The 25,754-nt window shown below is 47.0% G+C and overlaps 2 protein-coding genes across 5 annotated transcripts in view; one reads left to right on the top strand and one right to left on the bottom strand.

The window, feature by feature from the left end:
• Arhgef4 (Rho guanine nucleotide exchange factor 4) overlaps positions 1-9,476 on the top strand; it is a 140,303-nt gene extending 130,827 nt beyond the window's left edge. Inside the window, 9 exon segments of the mRNA XM_050134629.1 lie at positions 826-1,005; positions 1,217-1,396; positions 1,918-2,150; positions 2,512-2,641; positions 4,342-4,473; positions 5,016-5,259; positions 5,868-5,945; positions 6,453-6,544; positions 6,547-9,476. Coding sequence (XP_049990586.1) covers positions 826-1,005; positions 1,217-1,396; positions 1,918-2,150; positions 2,512-2,641; positions 4,342-4,473; positions 5,016-5,259; positions 5,868-5,945; positions 6,453-6,544; positions 6,547-6,768 — 1,491 coding nt within the window. The 3' untranslated portion in view covers positions 6,769-9,476.
• Positions 8,019-25,754, bottom strand: part of Fam168b (family with sequence similarity 168 member B) — a 31,755-nt gene continuing 14,019 nt past the window's right edge. The window contains exons 3-8 of one of the 4 annotated variants that reach the window (XM_050134630.1): positions 25,202-25,282; positions 19,076-19,111; positions 14,907-15,049; positions 14,632-14,830; positions 12,873-13,002; positions 8,019-12,176 (exon numbers count right to left, since the gene is read on the bottom strand). In XM_050134630.1, coding sequence (XP_049990587.1) covers positions 12,890-13,002; positions 14,632-14,830; positions 14,907-15,049; positions 19,076-19,111; positions 25,202-25,282 — 572 coding nt within the window. In that variant the 3' untranslated portion in view covers positions 8,019-12,176; positions 12,873-12,889. The remainder of the gene's footprint in view (positions 12,177-12,872; positions 13,003-14,631; positions 14,831-14,906; positions 15,050-19,075; positions 19,112-25,201; positions 25,283-25,754) is intronic. The other 3 variants (XM_050134631.1, XM_050134632.1, XM_050134633.1) reach the window with 3 other exon arrangements.

Here is a 25,754-nt window from a genome sequence, read left to right as displayed (position 1 = left end):
ATGGACTCTGTTTTGCTGTTACTTGGTAACTCAGACTGGATGGGTGGGGGTCAGAACTGTGACAGACATTCTGCTCAATCACACACACACACACACACACACACACGCACACGCATGCACACGCACGCACGCACGCACACACGCATGCGCACGCTCTCCCAGGCTCTTGCTCACGGTCCTCCCGGGCTAGAGAGAAGCACAGGTCAGAAATGTAAGACTATGATGCTTTAGCATACCACTGCTTCAAGCAAACCATGCCTTCTACCCACAACTATGTTTTCATTGAGGTGTGCAGGGAACATGTAACATACAGACAGTCTTGAGAGCTAGGAATCTCAGGAGGCATAGACAGTGAAGTCATACCCAGGAGAGCAGGTGACCCAGTTCCAACCTTAGGCTGCATCTGGTCACCAGAGAAGGACATTTTGATGTAGACTCCCAAAGGGAGGGGATTCCCAGGTACTCAAGAACCCCTCCTTTGCAGACCCCCCCCCCGCCCTTTCCTAAACTTAATAGCTAACCAGCTGGCAAGGCCTCTACCTGGCACCTGGTGAGTAGGTCTGGTTCAGAAATTCCTAGTGTTTGCTCCAATCCCTGCTGAGAACACAGCCCTCCTAGAGGGGTGAATTTGACATCAGCTGTGGTCATCAAACCCCACCATCCCTCGCCCTGGCCATGTGCCTAGGAGGTAGTTGCAGGGAAACTGCAGGTATGCCCTGTGTGTCCCTCTGTGGGAGCTACTGACCTCTGCTCCCGATGCCCTGGAGCAGAGTTCAGGGAGTGATGAGGAGGATGGCAGGCACTCGTCTGTTTTGTACTGTCTAGCTGCGGGTGAACCAGGATGAGCCCGCGGATGACTATGAGGCCCCGCGGGCCGGGGCTGGAGAGGCCGACGACAACGTCCCAGAGGCCCAGAGCTGCAAGGACCAGATGCGCACCAACGTCATCAATGAGATCCTCAGCACTGAGAGGGACTATATCAAGCACCTTCGGGACATCTGCGAGGTGAGGAAGGCAGGCAGGGCTTGCTTGGCGAGGTGAGGATTATGAAATGTGACCCTAAGCTATGAGTAGATGAGTAGAACAGGATGGGTGGGGCCGGGTGGTGAAGCAGACTGGTGCGCGGGGGGAGGGGGGGGGCGGGGGGGGCGTGGCACGTGGAAGGGCAGGCAGGCGGGTCCCTAGAGAGCAAGTGTGGGCCCACCCCATCCCCCAGGGCTATGTCCGCCAGTGCCGAAAGCGGGAGGACATGTTCAGTGAAGAGCAACTGCGCACCATCTTTGGGAACATTGAGGACATCTACCGCTGCCAGAAGGCCTTCGTGAAGGCTCTGGAGCAGAAGTTCAACACAGAGCGGCCACACCTGAGCGAGCTGGGTGCCTGCTTTCTGGAACACGTGAGTGTGCCTGGACACATCCTGCTAGGTTCCCTGAGCCCTAAGGCAGCAGTGCCTGCCCCTCCTACCCCCTACTCCCCATTGTCTTTCTGCATGGCTCCCTTGCTTTATGTCTTCGCAGAATTTCCCACACCAGGTTCACAGATAGAAGCTGCTAGTCTTACTGGGCAGAAGCTGTCTTGTCCTCTGCTAAAGCAGCTAAGGGATTCTCTACCTTTCAAGGTCTTACCTGCTTAGCCTTGATAACCCTTCCTGATTTGATTTCATTAAAAGATAAATAATGCATAATCAGAATTCCTCCTGGAAGCCCTGCTGGGAAAGCTGAGTGGCTCCGAGGATGGGCATGGTAGCACAGGTTTTTCCCATCCCTGGGATGACAGCACATAGCTTGTACCCAGCCAAATTGGTAGAACCAGTTCCTAAAACAAATGCAGAGATTCCTGTCCCTCTCACCTCATGGCTGTGGCCTGTTGCCTGGGCAAACAGGAGACAGCCACCCTGACCTTCAGCTGTGCCCCCAGCAAGCAGACTTCCAGATCTATTCTGAGTACTGCAACAACCACCCCAACGCCTGTGTGGAGCTCTCCCGGCTCACCAAGCTCAGCAAGTATGTGTACTTCTTCGAGGCCTGCCGGCTGCTGCAAAGAATGATTGACATCTCCCTGGATGGCTTTCTACTGACCCCTGTGCAGAAGATCTGCAAGTATCCCCTCCAGTTGGCGGAGCTGCTCAAGTACACACACCCCCAGCACAGGTAGAGGGCACGAGGTGGTAAGGGGAACTGCCTGAGACTCTGCATGCCATCAGGCAGCCAATCGAATATTTATAGTGTGGGTACCAGCTGCAGAATGGTGGGTACTGCTTTGGGCACTGGGAAATAGCTTAGGTAAAGCAAGCCCACCACCCTGAGCTCTACTGTAGTAGGGGAGGATATACATCAATGGACTATTAAGCTGTTCTACCTACCAGTTATGGAGGAGAGAGGCTATGTACCTGATGGCTGTGGCCATGATATACAGCCCAGAGGTGACAACTTTACATGGAGGGGCCTCTGGGGACTCTACAGCTCTTTCTGCTCCCCAGTTGGCTGCACATTTCTGTCTCTTCTGCCCCAGGGACTTTAAGAACGTTGAGGCTGCCTTGCATGCTATGAAGAACGTGGCCCAGCTCATCAATGAACGGAAACGGAGACTTGAAAACATCGACAAGATTGCTCAGTGGCAGAGCTCCATAGAGGACTGGGAGGTGAGGGCCCTAGTGCCCAGAAAATACTGTGGGGTCCTTGCTTGAAAACTGTCCTTGTCCAGAGGGGAACAGAAGCAGGGATCCACTGCACTCCCAGGACCTACTGGAATACAGGTTCTCTCTTGCACTGGGCCTTTCCTTGGTGGTGCTTCCACCTTGGCACGTAATGGTCTCCTTCCTGTGTACATCACCACACACCTTCTAGCCACCACCAGCCCAGGGGCAGCCCTATCCCAAGGAACTGTGTTTCTTAAGACATCTTGGTCTGTTTCTCTGCCTTAAGAGACAGGCTGGACTGCTAAGCTTTAGATACCTTCTGGAATTGTCAAGAGTTGAGATTAGAGCCAATGGTGGGCCTAGAAATGGATCCTCCCATGCCAAGGCTTTGTCAGCTTTTCTGAGCTAAGCATTCCCACGGATCTGCCAGTCTTGCCCCTTCTGTAAACTGACGACTATCATGCCTGCTCCCTAGAGGTGTGGGGGCAGGAGGACTCTGCTCCTCTGCACCCGGCAACTAGCCACCTCTAGCCTGTTCCCATCTGGAGCCATGGCATGCCATGCCAGCTGTCAGGATAGGAAAGTAAGTGGAAGCATGCCCGAATGAGCTACAGAGAAGTAGAGGCATAGGCCCTGTCCTTACACCGACTCCTAAGCCTTGGGCAGGAGAGCAGGACAATGCAGTAGACTGGTTTTGAGCCCGTGCTTGGTCAAGGACTGGAGAGCACAGTCATCCCCAAATGGACAGCTGCCAACAGCGCCAGACTGCCAGTTTCGGGTCCTAAATACATTCAGCTGCAGGGGCAAGTTCCTGCCAAACCTATTTTTTTTCTCTAAAGCAGCACTGTCCATTCAAAAGAAAGCATGAGCCATGTCTAGGATTCTGTACTTTCTAGTAGCCATCTGCCAAAAGTAAGAACACAGTAGGGTGGGGGTGATGGCTCAGACGATGAGGCCCCTGCTGCGCAGGGCACATGCACATGGGAATTCCGATTCCCAGCACCCGCATAAAAAGCCAGGCATGGTGACGGCTGTATCCCAGTCCGAGATGGTTAGAGACAGGATCCCTGAAGCTTTCTGGCCAGCCAGCCGGAGTCAGTGAGATGACTGAGCAGGTAAAGGTGCCTGCTTCCAAAGCTGATGTGCTGTGCTTGGTCTCCAGGACCCCCGTGGTGGAGAGGCTCCTGCAAGGTGTCCTCTGACCGCCACACACTTACTGTGGCATGCGGGTATCAACCCCTCCCCTCCCACAATAAATATGGTTTAACAAAAGGAGGGAAAGTGATGAAGACACCTGGTGTTGACCTCTGGCCCCCACACTCACACATAAGCGCACATGTGGAACACATACATACAAAATGAAAATGACTTTTATTTAACTCAGTACATCCAAATGTATTTTCCAGTTTCCTACCCTTTAAGTCACTGTGCACCTTACAGTGGCACATCAAGTTCTCAGAAGGCCCACAGGCTACACTGAAGTCCTACTCCACAGGACGGTCAGGCTGCCTTCATTCACCTCCCACAGCCACACCCTCAAGGCCCCAAGGACTGCTTTGGGCTTTAAGGGTGTCCGTTATCCCCTTTTGTTGGCCTGGCACAATTCGGGCTACAGTGTGGGAAGGCTCACCAACAAGAGAGGCAGGGAGTAGAGTCTAAGGTTGGGTGCACTTACCTCATGGCTCTCCTTGGGGTTCACTCAGGGGGAAGATCTCCTGGTCAGGAGCTCAGAACTCATCTACTCGGGGGAGCTGACCCGTGTAACACAGCCTCAAGCCAAGAGTCAGCAGAGAATGTTTTTTCTCTTTGACCGTCAGCTCATCTACTGTAAAAAGGTATCCGAACCACCCTGCCTTGCTGGACCAGTTTCATATAGGAGAGCAGTAAGGGCTGGGGTTCTTGTCTAGAAGTCAAGGGCCTGGCAAATTCTACCCTGGTCATTTCCTGTCTCCAGGCCTTTAGGACTGACTGACTATAGAGCGAGCCCAGGGACACTGGGTAGCTGTTGGAACAGTGTGCTTGCTGTTCAGAACACCCTCCTTCCCGACCTGGTTCCCTGCCTGCTCCTCAGACCTCTCCCTTCCTGCAAGCCTTCGCTTCCTGAGTTCTCTGATTCCCGCAGCCTCTGGCCTCTTTACTGCTAGCTTCTGCTTCTTTCAACCACAGCACATTGGCCCCATGCACGAAGCCTTCCTTGTTCTCTCTGCTCTCCCATATCATGTGGGCTGCTGCTTTAGTTTCTGGGGCTTTCTGCCCACCTGTCAATGTGCACCTCAAAGACAAAGACTGTCCTGTCTGTCCATCAGCGGCTGGGGGTGGGAGTGGGCGTGACCAGACAGGCTGCTGGGCAGCCAGGGCTCAGGGTAGCATCTGGCAGGACCTGCTCCGCCGGGATGTGTTGTACTACAAGGGCCGGCTGGACATGGATGACCTGGAGGTGGTGGATGTGGAAGACGGGAAGGACCGTGACCTCCATGTGAGCGTCAAGAATGCCTTCCGTCTGTACTGTGGTGCCACGGGCGACAGCCACTTACTGTGTGCCAGGAAACCAGAACAGAAGCAGCGCTGGTTGAAGGCCTTTGCCAGGGAGAGGGAGCAGGTGCGGCTGGACCAGGAGACAGGTGGGAGACCCTGCTGGGCCTTGCCTAGTTTCTGGGGCCCACCTACCAGGTGCTCAGCGCCATCTTGAGAATGAGATCATGCCTAGGGCTAGGTGAGGCTGCAGAAACCTCTCGGCACAGGCTCTGCTGTGCTCAGCCCTCTGGCAGAAAGGGCCCTTCCTCTGTGGTCAGCCTCACTGAATGTGCCCATCTGTTGAGACCGGGGGGGGGGGGGGGAGTCCCTTTCCAAACCAGCTTGAGCCCTGGGAGAGCATGGGGGTGGTACTAGAGTCCTTTCCCATCCTTTCCTATGCCTAGATCCCCAGCTTCATGCTGTGGTTTGGGAAAGCATAGAGAAAGCAAAGCTGGAGGAGAGAAATGGGAAAGGGTCATAGGGTCAAGGGAGGGAATGAAGTGGTGGCTCAAGGGATCTTTGCTCTCTCCCTTGGTTGGCAAGAAAGGGTGGTTGAGCAGGTGAGGGAGCAGTCCCCTGCCGTGCCAGCCTGTAAAGTATGATAGGCACGGGGCACCGGGAGGACAGATATTACCTGGACCAGGAAGCCCTCCAAAGGAGGCACATGAGGAGTTGAAGAAGGCAAGGCGGGATCTCACGTGTGCCCTTCCTCCAGGTTTCTCCATCACTGAGCTGCAGAGGAAGCAGGCCATGCTGAACGCCAGCAAGCAGCAGGCCACAGGGAAGCCTAAAGGTAAATGGGGAACCATCCTACTCCTCGGGCAGTTCCAGCATTGATCACGTTTCCATCTGACCTCAAAAGCAAAGCCAGCTAGCCATCTGGGTCTTTGGAGATGTCCACTGTCTTTACGGGTGTATGTTTCCAAAGGAGATAAGGGCCGCAGATGACAAGAGTGGTTGGTCAGTACAGTTTTCGCTTGACACCTCTGATCTCCTAGTGGTACCAGGGGCTCCAGTGCTCACTTTCCCAGGCTGCTAATAGCCACATCACAGCTGCCTGGGAGGGAGCCACCTCTCCCTCTCCGTAGATGAAGGCAGGCATCCCATGCCTTGGACAGTGGCCCTGGCCAGCCTCAAGCCAAAAGCTCTTGATACCTTGGGGTCCTGTGTATTGTGGTTAACCCCCTGGAAAGCAGATCCTGTGTGACAAACTACCCCCACGAAGAAGTGTCTGCAACAGAAGCCACAGATGAACCCCTCTGCCTTCCACCTTGTGACCCCTGCTGTCTCTCTTGCCCAGCTATCGGCAGGCCAGGCTACCTGACCCGCCACAAGCATCCATCCTTGCCTGCCAGCCGGCCCCAGCAGCAGGTGTTGGTGCTAGCAGAGCCCAGGCGGAAGCCATCTCACTTCTGGCACAGCCTCAGCCGACTGGCACCTTTCCGGAAGTGAGCCAGCACCTATCAGACAATCTGACAGCACTTGGTGGAGCCAGCCTTCCCTCGAGGCCTACTCCATCACGCCCTCTGCCTGGTTTGAAAAGTGGAAGTGAACGGGTAAAGCACCAGAGCTGTATTAAGTCTGGGTCCCGCCTCTGGCCTCTTCCCCACTGCTAGTGCAGTGTTGGACGGGTACCAGCCTCTGCCTATACTCTGGACCTGCGCAGGGCCTCCACCATGGTGAGCCTGCAAGCCACAGCTCAGAACCACCACTGGCCAGGCTGTGCAAATCGGGCTCATCTGCTCTGGACGTTCTTTGGAAAGCTTATCTCCACTCCTGTTTCCTCTGGGCAGGAGACCAAAGTCTGTGGCCATGAGCCACTGCAAAAGCAGGTGTGTGCCCCTCTGCTCTTCATTTGTCCTTCAGGCCCCCAGCCCACTTGCAACTTCGGAGGTCAGGAACCAGGAATTCTGCACTCCTAACTCTACTCATAGCTGTCCTTATGCTTCCTGGCTCCTCTAGACACTGCTGGCTGCCAGACACCCTCTTTGTGACATGTGCAATGAGAAGAAAACCATAGTCAGCCGTGTACTTGGTTCCAGGTTAGTGGCAGTTCCCTGTAGCTGGGGTGGCTGTACACAAACCCAGTCCCTTTTCATTATGATTCTGTCGTGTTGTTTCTCTAACAATGGAGAACTGTTAATGACACAGAAAGATTGCCTTACCTAGTGAGTGTGAGAAGCCATAAGGACTGAATTCTGTGGCCTAGCATGGACTGACTCATGGGGCACACAGCCAGGCCTGCATATCGTGCAGAGCCCATAGGATTCAGAAGCATGGTCAGTTACTCTTGCACTGTACCTTCTCTAATCCAGAAACCACATTTAATTTCATAAAGAAACTTAAGAAAAGTAACCTGGCTGCTGATCAATTGTTGATGTACGTGTGAATTATTTCCTCTTCCGTGTGCTGGCCCATTCCTCCTGGGGCCTCAGCTACTCTGTTCTCAGCCTAGGGAAGTGTTGCTCATGAGGCCACAGGCACAGGGCTCCTGGCAGAAGTGGGCTAAGCTACTGTAGACGCCCAAAGGGAGAAGGAGGAAAGCAAGTGAAAGAGCCACCGACAGCAGTGGGTACCCAGACTCCCTCCTAGCCCCTGGAGGATCCAGGTAATTGGCATATGTGAGCTAAGGGGATGGGTGTGGTGGTATTTCTGAGTCCCAGCATCCTCCTCACTGAACTGAAGGACACGGGAGTTTATGTAGAGAGTTACACAAGCCTCCACCTCCTACATTACCCAGGAGGACCCCCTCCACTGAACACACAGCCTCACCCCAACCTGCTGGCAATCTCCTGCCTGGGAGAAGTAGCAGCATATGCCAGTCAGGACATCACCTCTGACAAAACTCACAAAAGAAAACAGAATATGCAACACAAGTCAATCTTTATTGAAAACTGCAGTATTAATACATAACAATTCCTGTTACAATAAACGTGCTTTTAAGGATTTTAAATCTGAGCTCATCTACTCATCAGATTGCATAAAAAATTAAAACAGTATGAATTTACATTTAGTTGAACTGGCTCGGGATGGACAGTCTGTCCATTCCTATTGTATTGACACATAAGTTCAATGAAGAGGCAAGGGATGCCTTTAACACTGGAAGACAATGCCGACTTAAGCATAAAAAAAGTACCAAGAAAACAGTGTAAAAAAGATTATTTAAAAATAAAAGTTTAAAAAAAGAAGAACCTTTTCTTTCAGTCACAGCCTATCAGGCTCCTTTGGGGCCTCCAGCTGCCACAATAACCCTTCTGGGAGCCAGTCCCCAGTGTGACCTAACTGGTCTATACTGCCCACAGTCTGCACCAGACCCACCCACAGCCTTTCCCTGGGAGCTGCCTGCTATGCCAATCAGGTCCTCGCATCTCATGTACAACTACGGCAGTTCCTAGACCAAAAAGCTGCTGCCTCCCATCCCATAATTCTAGTAAGATTTATTCCACAGGTTTTCTGTTCTTCAAATGAAGATGGGTAGGGGGAAAGGAATCCTATAAGATATGGGGAACAATTTTAACTATTCCTACGAAACCATATTATCCTTTCTGGGAATCAGTCCATCAAACGTCGAAGACTGGGCAGGAGAAGTAATTCAAGAACTATGCAAACCCGGGAGGTGCACTTGACATGAGTAAGCTCCACACTCTACTGTTCAGCCAGCTGCCCTCCTGCCCTCCAGCAACCTTCAGAAAGCACCAGAGAAAAGGACCAGCAGCTGTAACTGCCACTGCACCCTAGGAGGTCCTGTGCCATGCAGCAGTCCAGGTACACAACTACAGATGTCAGCTGCCGAATGAGAGGTGGTCCCACAGTAATACTGTACTCCAATACTCAGAAAGGAGAGCTGAGGAAATCTGAAGCGGCACCAGTGTTTAAGGTTTATGCCTGCCAGCCTCTCTCAACCACAGGCACACTCACTCACAAAGGCCCAAGTCAGAAGCCGGTGAGCTCAAAGATCCCCAATGAGATTCCCCTCACTCTAGCATATCCCCAAAGAAACATCCATTACCCCTCCTGTTAGAAACACCACCTCCGCAAAACACTCAATAGCTGCTCCCCAGAATGTTGGTCAGCCAACCGCCACTCAATGGTTCTTCCAAGGAAGACCACAAAACAGGAGACAAAAGTTCTGGAAGAGTGTACTCCTTCCATGCCTGTAACCTCACTAGCCCAATCCTGATGGTGGCCTTACTTCTCAGGGAGCTCGCAGGTTCTTTAAAAACCCAACAGTGCTACTGAGCTTTAAACTACAAATAGCAGCAGCAGAGGAAGGCAGCAGAGAATAAACTTTAAAAATTTAAAAAAATTAAAAAAAAAAAACAAACCCGAGCAATGATGTCCATGTTCACAGAATCAGGCCCTTTGCCTGCCTGCCTTATTTTCTAAAAGAATTCAGCTGAAGGACTCTAGTTGGGAATGTTACACACATAAAAAGCACACTTTCTTGGAATGTTCCTCAAAGTTTTGGGGATACCTATGCAGCTGTGTAATAGAATACTAGCCCGAGTTCTAGTCCTAAATTTTAGACTGCTGTTGAACACCACCTGTGACAGTCTGTTACTATCCGTATGCCCAGATTTTCACCTGACAGTGATATCTGTCCCCAGCAGATTCCACAGGTGATGGCCTGATAGTTTCACAACAGAAAAGGCTTCCACACAAATGAGCTGGATAATACAAGTGTCTGATAGCCACTCAATTCAATTTGAAAGAAAAAGAATGGTCTGTTACCACTTACAGGGCAAGTGTGTGAAGCTGAGGGATCAGCAGGAGGGGATGGCATCCCACTATTCTTTCTCCTGAGAACTCGGGGCCTGTGGAAACACACACTGTGTGCAGCTGCGAGCAGACCCAAGGACTTGCTAACTTCCTGCTGTAGGCAAACAACCCTACCCTTCACAGGCAGAGAGACAGGTATGTTTAGTTGGGATGGGTGAGGGAGCCTTTTAAAACACATGCGAAATCACGGGTACATTTGTTCCACTATCTATGATCATTCACTTGGGAAAACCATCATCTCTGTTGGGTCCAGGGGAAACCTTGGAACCAGCAACACTGCAAACCATCCACCGCACAGATGGGAATCCCAACATGAAGTAGAGATACAAGCTATGTGCCTACAGCAAATGTTTCTATCTGTGCACTGTGTGCATTCTTACTCTACACACACTTAGACATACACACTCACACTCACCCCACACACACACAGTTAAGTGCTCATGAGGCAATTAAACATATTCATCCATAAACATTCTATGTTCATGAATATTAGGAATGAGAACTCTTGTGTTTATACTGATCCATGCAGAAATTTTCCACAGCTTCTTACAAAATAAAATGCTAGAAACAAATTATGAAGAGCACGACTATAAAAATAAGGTTTCCAAAGGCTCAATGTTCGGATGACCCACCCTCCAGTCAAGCTGATTGCTAATGAGGCGACCTCCACACCAACCTGGAAGCCCTGACCTTGCTGCCAGAGACAAGCACCCCTTCCAACCAAAACCCAAGCACTTCAATGGGGAAACAAAACAAAACACATCCCCACTTGACGGCTCCCAGAAAGGTCCTGCCCTTCTGACCCACACTGAACAGAAACACTCTCACAGATTCAAGCTGGGCATATACAGGCAAAAAGAACCTTCTTGATATCTTATGTACATACTCAGATTACACACTCAAAATCTTTCTCACAACACATCTGGACAGGCAAGTATAGTCCAAAACTGTCTGGCCCTTTCCACTCTCCACATCTGCTTGGTTCTGAGTGCTGTCAGAAAAAGGTGGCAAAATAGGCTCACAGGACATTTATACAGACTTTCAAAGCCTCACCCCAGCTAGACACAAAAGGACAGGTCATCATCAGGTAAATGACCCCGGGACAAGTTACATTACTTCTACATTTTTAGACATAATCTCAGCCCTGCTTCTCTACAAGAAACATGGGAACTAACTTAAAATACACTTATTCCCTTTTAACCAGTCTTAAATATACACCACTCCACAGCACACAACTGACATCTCTGCCCTTCTTTGTGGGTGAATACAGCTGTGCTTGTGTGTTTTTAGCGGACTCAATTATTTCTCAGGGGGAAAGAAAGGGACGATTCCCTAAGCGAAATAAAGCAAAAGACAATACCACCTCAGCGCTCCTCTTTGACATCCTCCTTCCTGGGAAGACAGTGTAGTTCTACACTGGACTTTCCCAACAGTCCCAACAGATACACAGAACATATCCTGTAAGATGCACAATGGAAATTCAGATGGCAGAGACACTGCTCTCCTGACACACAGACCACTCATCCCAGCTCTACTGGCTCCCAGCTCTTGTATTTCCTGGTGGGCTTCAGTACATCCCTGCTTCTCAGACCACACTTGAGCTGAAATGAAGGAGAGGACCCTACTATACCTGCTGCTGCTCTGGAGCCACCACAGACTCACTCTCTCCCAGTCCCTGCAGCTCCCTCCAGGTTCGTCAGTGCCAAAAACACAGGTTGCTGAAAACTACAAGTCTGTGTCCCTACCTGGCAACCCTCACCACCCCAAGAAGCCCCTTCAATACTCTAGGTGCTTCTTGAGGACATTCACTTGCACACGTGTAACTTGGAGACTCAGCATACATGACAACAGTGCATGAGTGGCACAGGCTGTAGAACACAGTCCAGTCCTTTGGATTCTGCATGTGATGGTTTTGCATCAGCCACTGCAGGTAGATTGAGCAAGCTTTTTGTGTTTGTTTTTATAAACATGCATTCAACTAGATATGATTCAGAATAGAGCAATACTCCCTTTTTATCATTACAGTTAGCTAAAAAAATTGCCAGGCAGTCCACAAAACAGGATTTGCTTTAAAACCAACCCAGAGTTAGTTGGAGACTAGCGAGCTGGGACCTGCTGGGCTGGGATGCAGTCGTGTTTAGCTAAGTGTCGAGAGCATTAAGAAGAAAGTCCTGGTTGGAGGCACAAGGCCTGCAGCACCAGCTGTGGAACCCAATGAAGTGACTGCACAGCTCCATCCTCAAATCTGGGAAAGAATGACAAACAGTCATACAGGCTCTTGGCACCTCTGCCTCAAAAACTCCAGAGGACAGTAGTAGCCACAACTGCTGTACTTGTTCCCCATACCAGAGATACCCTGTGCCCCATGCCCCTATTCTAACTGGAACCCTACAAACTGCAGCAAGCAGAAGGGTGAAACATGCCCATTACAGAAGCAGCAAGATGCAGTGTGAAAAATTTAACACTCAATGGCCTCCTTTCTTCCTCTGCTTTGGGACATCTCCATAAGAATAAAAACAAAGTTCTGCACTGTCCCCATGTAAAGAGCAGGTGCACCTTTCTCTCAGTGCTTAGAAGAACAGGAGCTGCTTCCACCAGGCTGGCCTGTAGGCATGTTTGTGTGGCATTTACTTGACTGCTAATTAATGAGGTACGGTCTAGAGGTGTGATCCCTGGGCAGGTGGACTAGGAAATTTAAGGAAGGTAGCTGAGCTCTGGAGGGAGCAAGCCAATCAGCAGTCAACTTCCATGGTCTGTGCTTCAGTTCCTGCCTCAGACTCCCCTTATGGTGGACTAACCCTTCCCTTCCCCAAGCTGGTTTTGCTTAGTTTTATCAGCGAAGCAAACTGGAATAGTGCTAAGTCTGAGGTCAGCTTCCCACTTCCTCAGGGAAATGCTCTTCACCAGGACCCGCTCAGCCAGCATACCTGATAGTACTTACATTAATTTGCAGGGTAATCACCACTGAGGGGGCACATAGCTGTAGGTGGGTGTTCCTGGGGCTCGGTATGTGGGGACAGTGACTGGGTGAGGGGCGACAGGAGTTGGAGAATGAGCAGTCAACAGGGTACCTGGAAGAAAGGGAAACACTTCATACAAAAGGGACATGTGACCTCTCCAGAGAGCAGATCTTCACCACGTGGCCTCTGAAAAAGCACATGACCTGAATTACTTGTGAAGGGATATACAAGGGAAGAGGAACGGTCTTGATCCAGTGGTCAAAACTCTGTAACAGACTATCCCGAAGTGCTGAAAGGTATTATAACCACAGCAGTCTGTGGTCATAATATGCTTGTCACTCCCCTTCAGGTCATACACACTAATTCTGCCAGATGACATGGCTATAAAATGAGAAAGGGAGTATTACTGCCCTTAAAAAGGAAAGAAATTCCGACATGTGAGTACCCGAAGTGAACTCTGAGATTACTGTGCTCAGTGAAAAAGCCAGTGAGGAAAGGACAGCACATGTTCCCACTTACATGAGATTCTGAAGCTGTCAGATTCAGAGACAGAACACATACCAGTGGAAGGAAAAAGAAGAGTATTTGTTTAATGGATAGAGGGTTTTAGATTTGCAGGGTGAACATTCTGGAGACCCGTTTCACGGCAGCGTGGGTATACTTAACACAGAGCTGTATATTGGAGGGAGGGAGAGAAGGGGAAGAGAGACAAAAACAGCACACACGAGAGATAGGGAGGAGGAGAAAGCGACAAAGCGTGAACACACACGCACGGGGTACTCCTATATCCCATAAGCATGTACACTCAGCAATGGCCTGCATGACTGAGGTTAAACCCCGAGGCAGCAGCAGTCTATGCTAGTCTTCATTTTAGCAACAAACTCGGACACATCAAATGGAGATTCTAAGCAGAAATAAACAGAATCTCACGGATCTAAGTATGACAATAATTTCCTTATGTTGAAGTCCAGGAAAATTTTCTAAAGAATGTATTGAAGCCAGGTGGCGTACACCTCTAACCCCAGCACTTGGGAAACAGAGGCAGGTGAATCTCTGTGAGCTTGAGCCCAGAGTGGTCTACAGAATGAATGCCAGGACAGGCTCCAAAGTTATACACAGAAACCCTGTCTCGAGAAACGAAACAAGAACAGCTTGACTTTTTTTCTTCTTAAATCCCAGTCATAGGGAACAAATGACTGTGCATGGAAAAGCTTAAAGGCAGCAACATATACCGAAAGGTCAAGAGTGAAATCATCCTTAGGCCTTCCTTCCAATCCCATGCTTCCATTTTCCTGATTCAATGCATAAATGGCACAGGGTTTCTGCAAGCAGCTATTCCCTCTAGCAACACAAAACCAGCTTTTTTGAACACTTCCTCATTACTGCAGCCTGACAACAGAAATAGCTGGCCTGTCTGGAACACAAAGTATCTACCCTACTGTTCACACTTTAGCTGCTCATGAGTAAATGAGGGCTATCTGACACTCCTTGTTCATAATGCCAAATGGCCACCTCGCTCACTAACAAAGCATGCTGTTGAGTTATGCTCCACAGTACAGGCTACCTGACTCATGGCCTGTTCCTCAAATAAGAGAGAAAAGAGAAGAGGGAGGGGGCAGTCCTCCCACACAACTGAAGCCACTAGACTCTAACACAAAGGGTCAGAACTTCATGGATTCTCCCCACTTCAGTCAACTCTCAGGCTGCTACAGAGAACACATACTAAGAACTAGGACTCACCTGCTGACATGGCCATTGTGGTCCCAGCAACCATGCCCATGGTGACCCCGCTGCCTCTAGGAGGAGGGATGGGAGCAGGGTAGACAGTTGCTGGCATGCCATTGGGCTGCACCACCGTGGTATGGTGAATGACGTGAGGGGGTGCTGCATACAGAGGCTGTGTATAGTACGTGCCTTGCTGTGGGGAAAACAGAGACAACTGCCAGAGGGTCCCAGGGCTGTAGGGATATGATGGAACCAACCCTCCCTAAAGTGTAGGGCAGGCCCAAGCATACCTGGGCATACGGGCTCTGCTGGGGGTAGGCACTTCTCACTGGGTACACGGCCGTCTGGTAGGGGTTGGGGGAGGAGGAGTATGGTGGCACAGCTCCGCTGGTTGGGGAACAGGACACTTTATAAGGTGTACCAGGAGTGTAGCCTGAAAGAAAGAAGTAAAAAGCCTGAGTTAACTCAGCCAATGCCAAACAAGGACAACTATGCCGAGAGGAGCCAGGGCTACCACCAATCATGAACACAATGAAAAGCTGTTGCCACTAAAGCCTTGCCTCTCTCCTTTAGAGACTGGGCGTCTTGGCTCTCTGTTTAAGTATGTATGTATAGTGGTGAGTTCTGTAGTGCATATATGCACAGAAGAACCTGTCCTGTCTTGCTGGAATAGAAACTGCTATGGCCTCCCTCAGTTTAACTTGGGATAATCTATTCATCCTGCAATTAAGGCACAGAAGTCTATTTTAGGGAATTAAGCAAGTATACACAAAAACTTTACTACAAGCAAGCTTATCTCTAAGTTATTCGTTACAGCAAAACTAAAAAACTAACCAAACACTAAAGCCTGACACAGCACTGTAGTATAAAGATCTGAGTCAAGGGGAGTAGGCTGAGTTGCATCATCCTCACCAAAGATAAAATGAAAATAACAATAAAGCAGAGTATGAAACAGAAGACATGAGAAGATGTTGAGGAAATGGTTCAGCTGCTAAGAGCACAAACTGCTATTCTTGAGGACCCAAGTTCAGTTCCCAGCACCCACATTGGGCCACTTAAAACTACCTTTAACTCTAGCTCCACGGGCTCCAACCTCCTCTTTTGCCCTCCAGGGGTACTGACTTACACGGAAAAACCCCCACACAAACACACACATAACCAAATAATTTTTAAAAAGAAAAGAAATACAACATATAAAGCTACGTGACAAAAGGGGAAGAGAAGATGGGATCTTTCAGGCCTGTGAGGCTACTTCCAGAATCTGTACTCTCAGGTGGCAGGAAGGTGAATACGTAGCCTGACTCCACCCACTAAAGTATCTCATCAGAGCCAGGAGCTGCAGGCTACAAGATGCATTCAGAAGCTGAGGAAGGGCTCCAGAAGGGCAGACTAACCAGCGACTGGGGGAAAGCAGAGAGTTCAGACACCTGCCATTGGCCAACAGTCATTCTCTGGAACATCCAATGGGAACCAATTGCTGATACACAGGACAAACTCCAAGATAACTGTATTTACTGAAAGCCAGATGAATACATGCTGCAAATAGCTAACAGGAAACCCTAGAAGAATCCAGTGATTGAAAACTTCAAGGCAGTGGCCAGGGCAGGAAAACGAGAATTTCCTGACTTGCTGGAACAGAAACTGCTATGGCCTCCCTTGGCTCAACTTGGCATTAACAGCACATACACTCATCCTGCAATTAAGGTCCTTTCAAAAGAATCAAGCACAGACTGTGGTGGCAGAGTGCAACCATCAAACACAGCAAACGTCACACTGCACTCTGAAGACAGCTTCCTATTCTCATCAACTCTATCCTGCAATGAGTGTGTTCTGAAGAGGCCATGATGGCCTTCACGTTCTTGTTGGTGCCAACTTGTGGCACAGGGCACTCAGCTGTCCATGGAGCATCAGAACTGCAAACTCTCAAGGTACAGACATGTCTCTGAGATGCAAGCAAAACCCCCAGGGGCCACAACAGAACTTGGAAAACATGTTCACCAGCCTATACATAAATCCTCAACAGGAAACTGTGATCTACCATATAACACTACTTATCAATCACTAAAAAAAAACTTACAAATGAAGCACAAACCTCACTGGATTTTCAAAGCCAGACACAGAACACATAACAAATAATCATGTACATATCTAACAACCACCTAATCCACCTTGAAAGCAACAGACTGGCATACGTATTTTAAAATTTCAAAGTTTTAAATATCTGGAAGAAATCAGGAAGGGGAGAGAAAAGGGAAGCCCTTCCAGTATAATGGAAGTGTCCCAAATTTTCTTTGGGTGATGGCTCCACAGTACCAAAGTTCAACTGTGAAAATTCATGTCAATACACACTAAATATGTGAATATTTGTGCACAAATTGTGTCTCAATTTTAAAAGAATGAACTGAGTATAACAATTTTAATTTGAAATTTTAATGTTTTAATTATATTATTAGTAGAGAGAATTAATGACTTCCACAATATCTACAAATTTTAAATATATCAGCTTTCAATACTGGTAATTTTCCAAGAGAGTCAAATATACAACTTTTCCATTAGGATTTATAAAACAAGTGAATAGGCAAGAGCATATAAAGAGACTATCATAGCTTCCTCAAAAGGCCTATGTGGTAAAGGCTGGGGTGGCGGTGTGGTAGTACAAGAGGTAGTTGCTCCTTTAAGACAGCCTAGCTGTGAGAAGTCTTTAGGTCACTAGGGGTATGTTCTCCAAGTGGGCTGTGGGACACATCTGTAGGTGAGTGCTGTTGCTTTGATGGTATACTCAGTTTTAAGTATGTTCAACTTTATTATATGCCAATTATACCACAACAAATTTGTAAACCATTTTTAAGTTAGGGAAAACCAATTTAAGATCCCTCCAGTGGGCTGGAGCGATGGCTCAGTGGTTAAGAGCATTGCCTGCTCTTCCAAAGGTTCTGAGTTCAATTTCCAGCAACCACATGGTGGTTCACAACCATCTGTAATGAGGTCTGGTGCCCTCTTCTGGCCTGCAGACATACACACAGACAGAATATTGTATACATAATAAATAAATAAATATTTTTTAAAAAAAAGATCCCTCCAGTTCTGGGTTCAGTGACACTGCAGGAAGAACCCCAACTTCTCCCAAGAAAATTGCTCATCATGAAAAGAGTAAACACTTGCCACTAGGCCAAGTCATGGGAGCAGGACAGCATCTATCTGTCCGTCACAGTGAGCCAGGTCCTATGGAGACGACCAAGAAGAATGCAACCCTCTCCAAGAGGAACTTGACTTTTAGGAGGAAACATGGGAAGTAGAACACTCACAGTAAGGTGTATGCAGGAGAGGGACACCAACAGGGTGCAGAGCAAGGCTGACACAAAAGAAACAGCGGGGATCTAAACAGGGTTTGGGCCCCTCACTATCAAACCAGTCCTTCACCTATCACAAGCACAATCGTGCCAGATGGAACAATCACCTCACAGGTGACCCCACTCCACTGTTACAATCCAGCTTCTGCCCCATCATCTCCATGAACTTCAACTGCGCTATCTTGCCAGGACTTCATGTGTGCAAGCTCTGCACTCTGAAAGCGGAGGCGCGAGACAACGGAGCTGAGGCCAGCGTGGGTGTCTACTCAAAACCAAACTACGAAAGGGGAGGGAGATCTGCCAAGCAATCACCAGCCACATGAGGAAAATAGCAACACTCAAAAGGCTCAAATGTGTCGCACTTTAAGAACAGATGCTGAATGTTAGTCTGGAACCACATTCAGAACTTGTAGTTTTCACAAGGTTTTTAAAAAAAAAAAAAAAAAAAACAGGGCCCACTTATACATCACACAATAAAAAATCAAAAATAAACAATCACAATAATGATTAATTTAGGTATGATAATAGCATTACATATGCTGTTAGAGATATTTCTAAAAATCATCAACATGATGTACGAGAGTTGCTTCAAAATAACCAGGAAAAGTGATAGATGAAATACCAACTTGGAGCTGTGGCAATCAAAGCCAAGTGACAAGGAAGTGGGAACTACATTCTCACAAGCTTGGGTATACACCTGAAATTGTTCCTAGAAAGGAGTAATAGTACGTGTAGACTCTTAGCATTCAGGAAGCTGAGGCAGGAGGATGGAAAATTCAAGTTGGTCCTAAGCTATATACAGTTTGACCCCAATTAAACACATACAGTATAGGCTGGAGAGAATGCTCAGATTAAGAGCTATGGCTAATCTTACAGAGGACCTGGGTTCAGTTTCCAGCACTCACACAGCAGCTCACAAATACCTCTAACTCCAGATCGAGGGGATTTGGCACATTGTTCTGGCCTCCTCTAGCACTGGGCACACATATGGTGCACACACAGACATGCAGGCAAACACTCATACACATGAGTGTTTTAAATCTTAAAGGCAAACAAACAAACAAACAAAACACAAAGGGCCAAGAACATAGCTCAGATAGAGCACTTGCCTAACATGTGCAAGACCCTGGGTTCAATCTCCAGCACTGCAAACAAAAACAAACAAAAAAATCATTTTTAAAAAAAAGACAAAGTATTGTTTAAGGTTAGGCAAGCTGTTACAGATTTAAATGAGGCAAAAGATATAAATTCAACTTTGGAAACAGATTTAATATGTAGCATTAAGAAGAATCTCATTCCAGATATCCAAGAATATTGGCCATTTCTCAGTGAGATGCCTTCACAATTCTAGGGGCAATGGTTCTTAACCCATAAGTCACTATCCAGAGAACTATTAGGAGGTGGGATATAGGTGCAGAAAATGTTTTACCGGGGATGGAGGGGAGCTCTCTAAAACATGACCCCCTCATAATCTCTTGGGAAGCTACTAAAGGAAATATTCCACAAAAGTAGGAACTAAGAAGTAAGGACCGAGCAAATGTGAGGCAGAAGGACTTCTGCAGAAGAGTGCTCCAGATTAGGACCCAGGCTAGGCCAGGAGTGAGGCCTTCCAAAGGAGCTGCAAGAAAGCAGAGTAGTGGGATTCCTCATGGGCCAGAAACACCACCAAGAGGTCCTGACAGAGATCTCAAGAGTTCTATTGAGCCTTGAGAGGTTCCACGAAGGACAAAGTAGACACAGAGGAAGAACCGCAAATCCATGGCATGACCACAATAAGAACAGGGCAGGCAAGTTAAGTAAAAGAGCAGCTAGATCCTTGTTACCCAAAGAGACAAGTCAACAAAAACAAAACAGTAACACTGACAGCCAAGCCAACACCCTGGGAATACAGGAAGAGTCACAACAAAGGACAGCAGTAGAGTCCAATGGCCTCAGGATAGACAGGCATTCAAACACAGTGGTAGCAAACTCACTCACTTTTTCCTTCCTGAGACAGAGTGTCACATAGCCCAGGAAGACCTTGAATTTACTATATAGCAGAACATTATCTTAAATTTCCTATCCTCCTACCTGAGGTCCACTGAGCCACCACTTTGAATTTAAGTAGTGGGGACTGTGCACACTAGGTAGCACTCTATCAACTAAGCTGCACCCCTAGCCCCTTGCGTTAATTTCTGAAAGTGTAAGCATCCTAAGATCCTGTGCATACATACCTTTAAGAGAGAAAGACTTCTGTAACTCCAAAGTCTATTAACACTCTAATGCTATTTCCTTTTGCTAAACAAACTTGGATCTCACTTCAAAGACTTAATTATGAATTAAAAAAAAAAGCCAGATGTTGGTGGTGTACGCCTTTAATCCCAGCACTCAGGAAGCAGAGCCTATATTGTATTTTCACTTACTCTTAAGTATCTTTCATAAACAAGTGTCAAAACCAGATAAGCACTGTAATAACCAGCTTAATGAAACGGTTACCTGCTGTAAGATGCATTGGTTTGTACTTGTGTTTGCCTGATTAATTACTGCCTAAGTGTACCATGAGGAAGAGGCAGAAGCAGGGCAGAGGCAGGATCCTGTGAATCTGAGACTAGCCTGTTTTACAGAGTAAGTTCTAGACTATTCAGGGCTACATAGTAAGCTCTATCAGTAACTTTTTCCTGAGGCTTTCAGATCATTGATGCACCGGAGCCATTCAGTGGGACCAGGACCAAGAAGACTGAAACTACTAAGTGCCTGGTCTGCCCAAAGTCTAATCATGTTCTTCCCACAATACAGCCTAAGTTCTACCAGGGATGAAGTCACAGTTTCCAGGGTCACCACCAGGAGTTAAGCTTTTACTAGCTCAGTTCCTAAGGAGATTACAAGCATGGAAAACCCACTCTAGATTTATCTGTCTGCAGCCTAAGTTTATTCAAAACAAATGGATCTCTTCTACTTCCAGACCATGTAACGGAATATATCACCAAAAGCTACCACAAATCCAAAGCTTCTCAGACTTCTGTGACATACACATGGACTAAGAAAAAGGAGTTGAGAGGATGGCTCAGGGGTTAAGAGCACTCACTGCTCTTGCACAGGATCCAGGTTTGCCCCCAGCACCCACTAGGCAGCTCACAACCACCTGTAAATCCAGTTTCAGGGGCTTGCCCTTTTCTGGCCTCTGTGGGCCAAACATGCACATGGTACATAGACACACATTCATACACATACAAAAAATAAATAAAAATAAATCTTTAAAAAAGTAAAAAGGATCAGAGCAATGCAAAGGTGCTCAGCAAGTCCTGCAGACCCACTGCCTCTATGCTAGAACAGATCAAGAGAGCAGCAGAACTCACAGAAACTTCCCTTCTTATTGTGTCTACAGTGATGACCTAGCCTGGATCCTCAAAAGAGGGAGATGGCATTTCAAGAACCCATAAAAGAGGAGCACACAGTTCTGATTTACATCAGTAGCCAACAGCACAGTGGGATACCAAGGCCTTCAAAGTTTCCCCTACCTTCACCAATTTCACATAAAAACCTTTATCCCAAGTCTTTTGAAAACAAAAGCACACAAAATCTGGCACAACTACGTCATGAGACTGACAGCCAAAGGGCCTGGCACTCTTCAACAGAGGCTTCTAAGACAGCACCCTGGGTCACTGTTACTTCACATGAGAACAGTCTTAAAAAGGAGAAGTGAGAGAAGGCGGTTTGCACTGTCCTACAGATACCCCCTGCTTTTGACAAGAACATCTGCACTGGCCTCAACAAACCCGAGACTTAGGAAAATTACAAAACTCAGAGGAAAGATTTTAGTCCTTCTCACATAGGCTAGCTCTCTCGGAAGAAACTGGCGTTAGTACAGTAAGTACAAATGGTGTGCTACAGCACAAGTGCAAGAAGCACTAACCCACAAAAGTGCACTAACCTAGTGCTACACACATGGAACTCCAAATGAACTAAAGCCCTAAATGTACCAGCTAAAACAGCTAGAAGAAAAAGCAAGAAATCATCATTTTGGGCAGGTTTTCGGGATACTAGAAATGTAACCCAAAGAACAGAATAATAACCTCAACAAATTTTTAAAACTGCTCTGTGAAAGATACCCAGAAGGGAGAAAAACTAGGAGTAAAAAAACCTCTAAAATCATAAATTTGATAAATAAAATAATTCTTAAAAACCCAGCAATAGAACAAACTCAGTCTCTAAGCAGGTGAGGAGTAGATCTCACTTCTAGCTACTCAGGAGGCTGGGGCCCAGGAGTTCAAGACACCCTGAGTGGAAAGAGACACACACTGGAGGGATGGCTCAGTGATTAAAAATGCATACTGCTTTTACACAAGACCTGGGTTCAGTTCCCAGCACCCATATTGGGTAACTCACAACTGCCCCTTAACTCCTGACCTAGGGGATCTGACGTTCTCTCTGGATTCTGGGGCACCTGTTCGTGCTATGTAGGGGTAAAAAAAAAAAACCTCACACAGAAACACACACAAAGTAAAAATAAATGAAAATTATTTTACAAAGAAAACAAAGAGTGGGGTGGAAAGATGCCTAAGCAGTTAAGAGCACGAGCACTTGCTACTCTTGCAGTGGACCCAGGTTCAGTTTTCAGCATGTACATAGTGGCTCACACCACCTATAACTCCAGTTTCAAGGGAACCAACACTCTTCTAGCCTCTGTAGGTACTTAACACGCACGTGGTGCACATACTCAATGCTCATACAGAAAAAAATAAAAACAAGGGGCTGGAGAGATGGCTCAGAGGTTAAGAGCACTGATTGCTCTTCCAGAGATCCTGAGTTGAACTCCCAGTAACCACATGGTGGTGGTTCACAACCATCTATAGTAGGATCTGGTGCCCTCTTCTGGCCTGCAGGCATGCATGTATGCAAAACACTGTATACACAAGAAATAAATAAAATCTCTTAAGAAAAAAGCAAAGAAGAACAAATATTCAAACAAAGTCTGTAAAAATAAAATTACTGCCTTAAAAAACAAACTCAGTAACTGACACAGTGTTAAAGAAGCACATAACCTTTGGAGGGTGCTAGCAGGGACTGAACCCAGGTTCTTGCAAAAGCTGGCAACTGTGCATCACTGATTTTATCTAAAGCTCATTCTACTTTTGTAAACTAAACATTTATTTGTTTTTAATTATGTATGCTGTGTCTGTACCCATATGTGCAGGTTAGTGTCATATCCCCGGAGCTGCAGTTACAGGTAGCTGTGAGCTGCCTCACATGGGTGCTAGGGCCTAAGATTTGCATGGTAACAACTTCTCTCCACCAATGAACCATCTCTCCACCTCCAGTCCCTCATTCACTTTTTATCTGAAACTGAGTCTAAGTTCTGCAGGCTAGCTTTGAACTTACTCTAGCCCAGGCAGACTTTGAACTTATGATCCTCCTGCATCAGTCTCCAGAGAATCTGGTAGACCAGGCCCAGAAGCATAACTCTTTACCGAAGAGTCAAATGGTAAATTAACATGAAAAGATGATCAATGTTTGTCCCAGCAGTTCAAAATAAAACTGCGACTGTAAATAATTAGATACCCACTAGTACAGCTAGGATGGAAGACTGATCATACCAGAACTGCAGACAGTACAGAGGACTAGAACTAAGAAATACAAAACCGAGGGGAAGGTAGATAGTGGTCACTATGGGAGACTGTTTTGGCAGTTTCTTACCTGCCCTAAGAATCAGCTACTCCATCCCTTTGTATTTACTCAGCAAAAACTGAAAGCATATATCCAGACTTATGCTAAAAACATACAAAAAATTTCGCTTGCAAAATAAATTTTAAATGCAAACACTCAACTCAAACAGCACAAATGCCATTAGCTAGCCAATAGATAAGCAAGTGATGTTTCCCACACAATGGGCACAACCTAACAGTGGAAGGGAGGAAGTCCTTAACAGGTACCACAACAGGAAAGTCCAAGTAAAAGATGCCAGTCCCAAAATGACCAAGTCCATTCTTTATGTGATTCCATTTACACAAAAAATTTAGAAAACACAACTCATCTATAGCAAGAGAAAACACATCTGTGATTCTTTATTTAGCGCCTAGTAAAGTTGAAATGGACAAAACAAATTTTGTTCAAACAGGTATGTTTGCTCCCAAACATGACAGAGATATATGTCACAGCAGAGACGATGAAGTGCACACCATAAATATCTGCAGTTTGTTATGTTACAGACTCAAGCACTGTCTGAAAGGAAGCTAGAGTGTGCGAAGGCCTTACAAAAAGACAGGGTGGCAGCACGGTTGGCTCCCTGCTGATAACACTGTGGCCCAACTGCTCAAGATGTTCCACAGCAGTCTCAAGGACAGGCGCGGGGACCAAGTGTGCGAGAGAGCCAGACGAAAATCACAAGAGGAAAGAAGAAACTTTCTGGAGAGAAAGAGGCCACTGTGGGACAGAACTAGGAGGCTTGAGCAGAGACTCTTGTCTTCCAGAGATGGAGGTCATTAACCTTCTTCTGGGCACATTGCCATGTACACTTATATGGCTTAAGTGAGCAGGAACATGAACCTAGGACAAAACGCACTGAAGCAGAAAGAACAAGTCCAAGTTTTCCTCTGGGTATGAGCTGAGAAAGGCAGTCAGGCTGGGCACAGAAGAGATGGGTAAGAGGCAGACATTATGAGTCCCAAGTAAGGAACTCATAGGAAGGACACTGCTAATTTCTTTTCTACCCAAAGCTGTGTGGAGCAAAGAACTGTCCCAGCAGCCTCACCAGACATCTCAGCTAGGTCAAAGCATGAGCCAACACCCTCAAAGGAATCCCCTTATCCCAATAGAAGCTGACAACATACCAGTGTGTGCAAAAGAAAATCTCGCTAAATAATCTTTATGTAATTCAGAATCAAACAAACTCATTTTCAATTTAAACCAGCAATTTCTCAAATCTGAAAATATTCTCATACACTATATACAGAAAACAAAGTTTGCTTTTTAAAATATAACCACAGCACCGTGGACAGTACTCAATGACCAAACGGTCTTCAGTTCCTAGCATTAAGTCCTATCCTAAGAACAGATATCTGGCACGAGGAATTACCTGTATAGCCCAGAGTGGGGGGAGAAACTCAATAAAGCAAAACTTGTTTGAACTGAGAACTAAGCTTTAATTAAATCATCCACAGGTTCATTTATGAACGTAGAAAGCCACCCAACCACAAATCCTAGTTCCATACCTCTTCCTCCCCCAGCTACACACAAGGTATCTGTCCTGCAGTACATACCTGTTTGGAAGGTAGGATTTGCTCCAGGGTACATGTTAGGAGAATAGGCAGGAGCTGCTGCGTAGCCCACAGGAAAACCAGCTGCAGGGAAACACACAGCACAATAGTATTACCAATGAGGAAGTGCAACCACCTAAACTCTAGGCCTCCTTATTGCTGCTTCTAGAACTCCACAGACTATGCTCAAACAACACTATCTTTCGTTATCTTCTTGTCTCAGAATTTTGATGAGTCACAAACAACCCAGTCTTTTAGATCTATAATTGAATGCTCACATTCTACAATTAGGAGGAAAAAAAAAAGACCAGGCAGAAATTGAGTCAGCAGTCCACTGTTCCGAATAGCTGAATCCTTGATGGGCAGGCATGCAACTTAGTGTGGAGTGGCATGTGGGAGGTCCTAAATTCAATACCAGAGCCAAAACAACTTTAATCTAAGCACTTGGGAGGCAAATGCAGGTAGATAGCTGAGTTCCAGGCCAATGAGGGCTACATATAGCATGACCCTGTCTAGATAAAAAGTAAATAGCTAAATCATAATTTTAAGCATAAGG

Source organism: Alexandromys fortis, unplaced genomic scaffold (assembly GCF_014885135.2).
Source record: "Alexandromys fortis isolate MF-2015 unplaced genomic scaffold, M_Fortis_MF-2015_v1.1 scaffold_20, whole genome shotgun sequence".
Lineage (NCBI taxonomy): Eukaryota > Metazoa > Chordata > Mammalia > Rodentia > Cricetidae > Alexandromys > Alexandromys fortis.
Note: the sequence above shows the minus strand (reverse complement) of the source record. Positions and strands in the feature narration are given on the sequence as shown.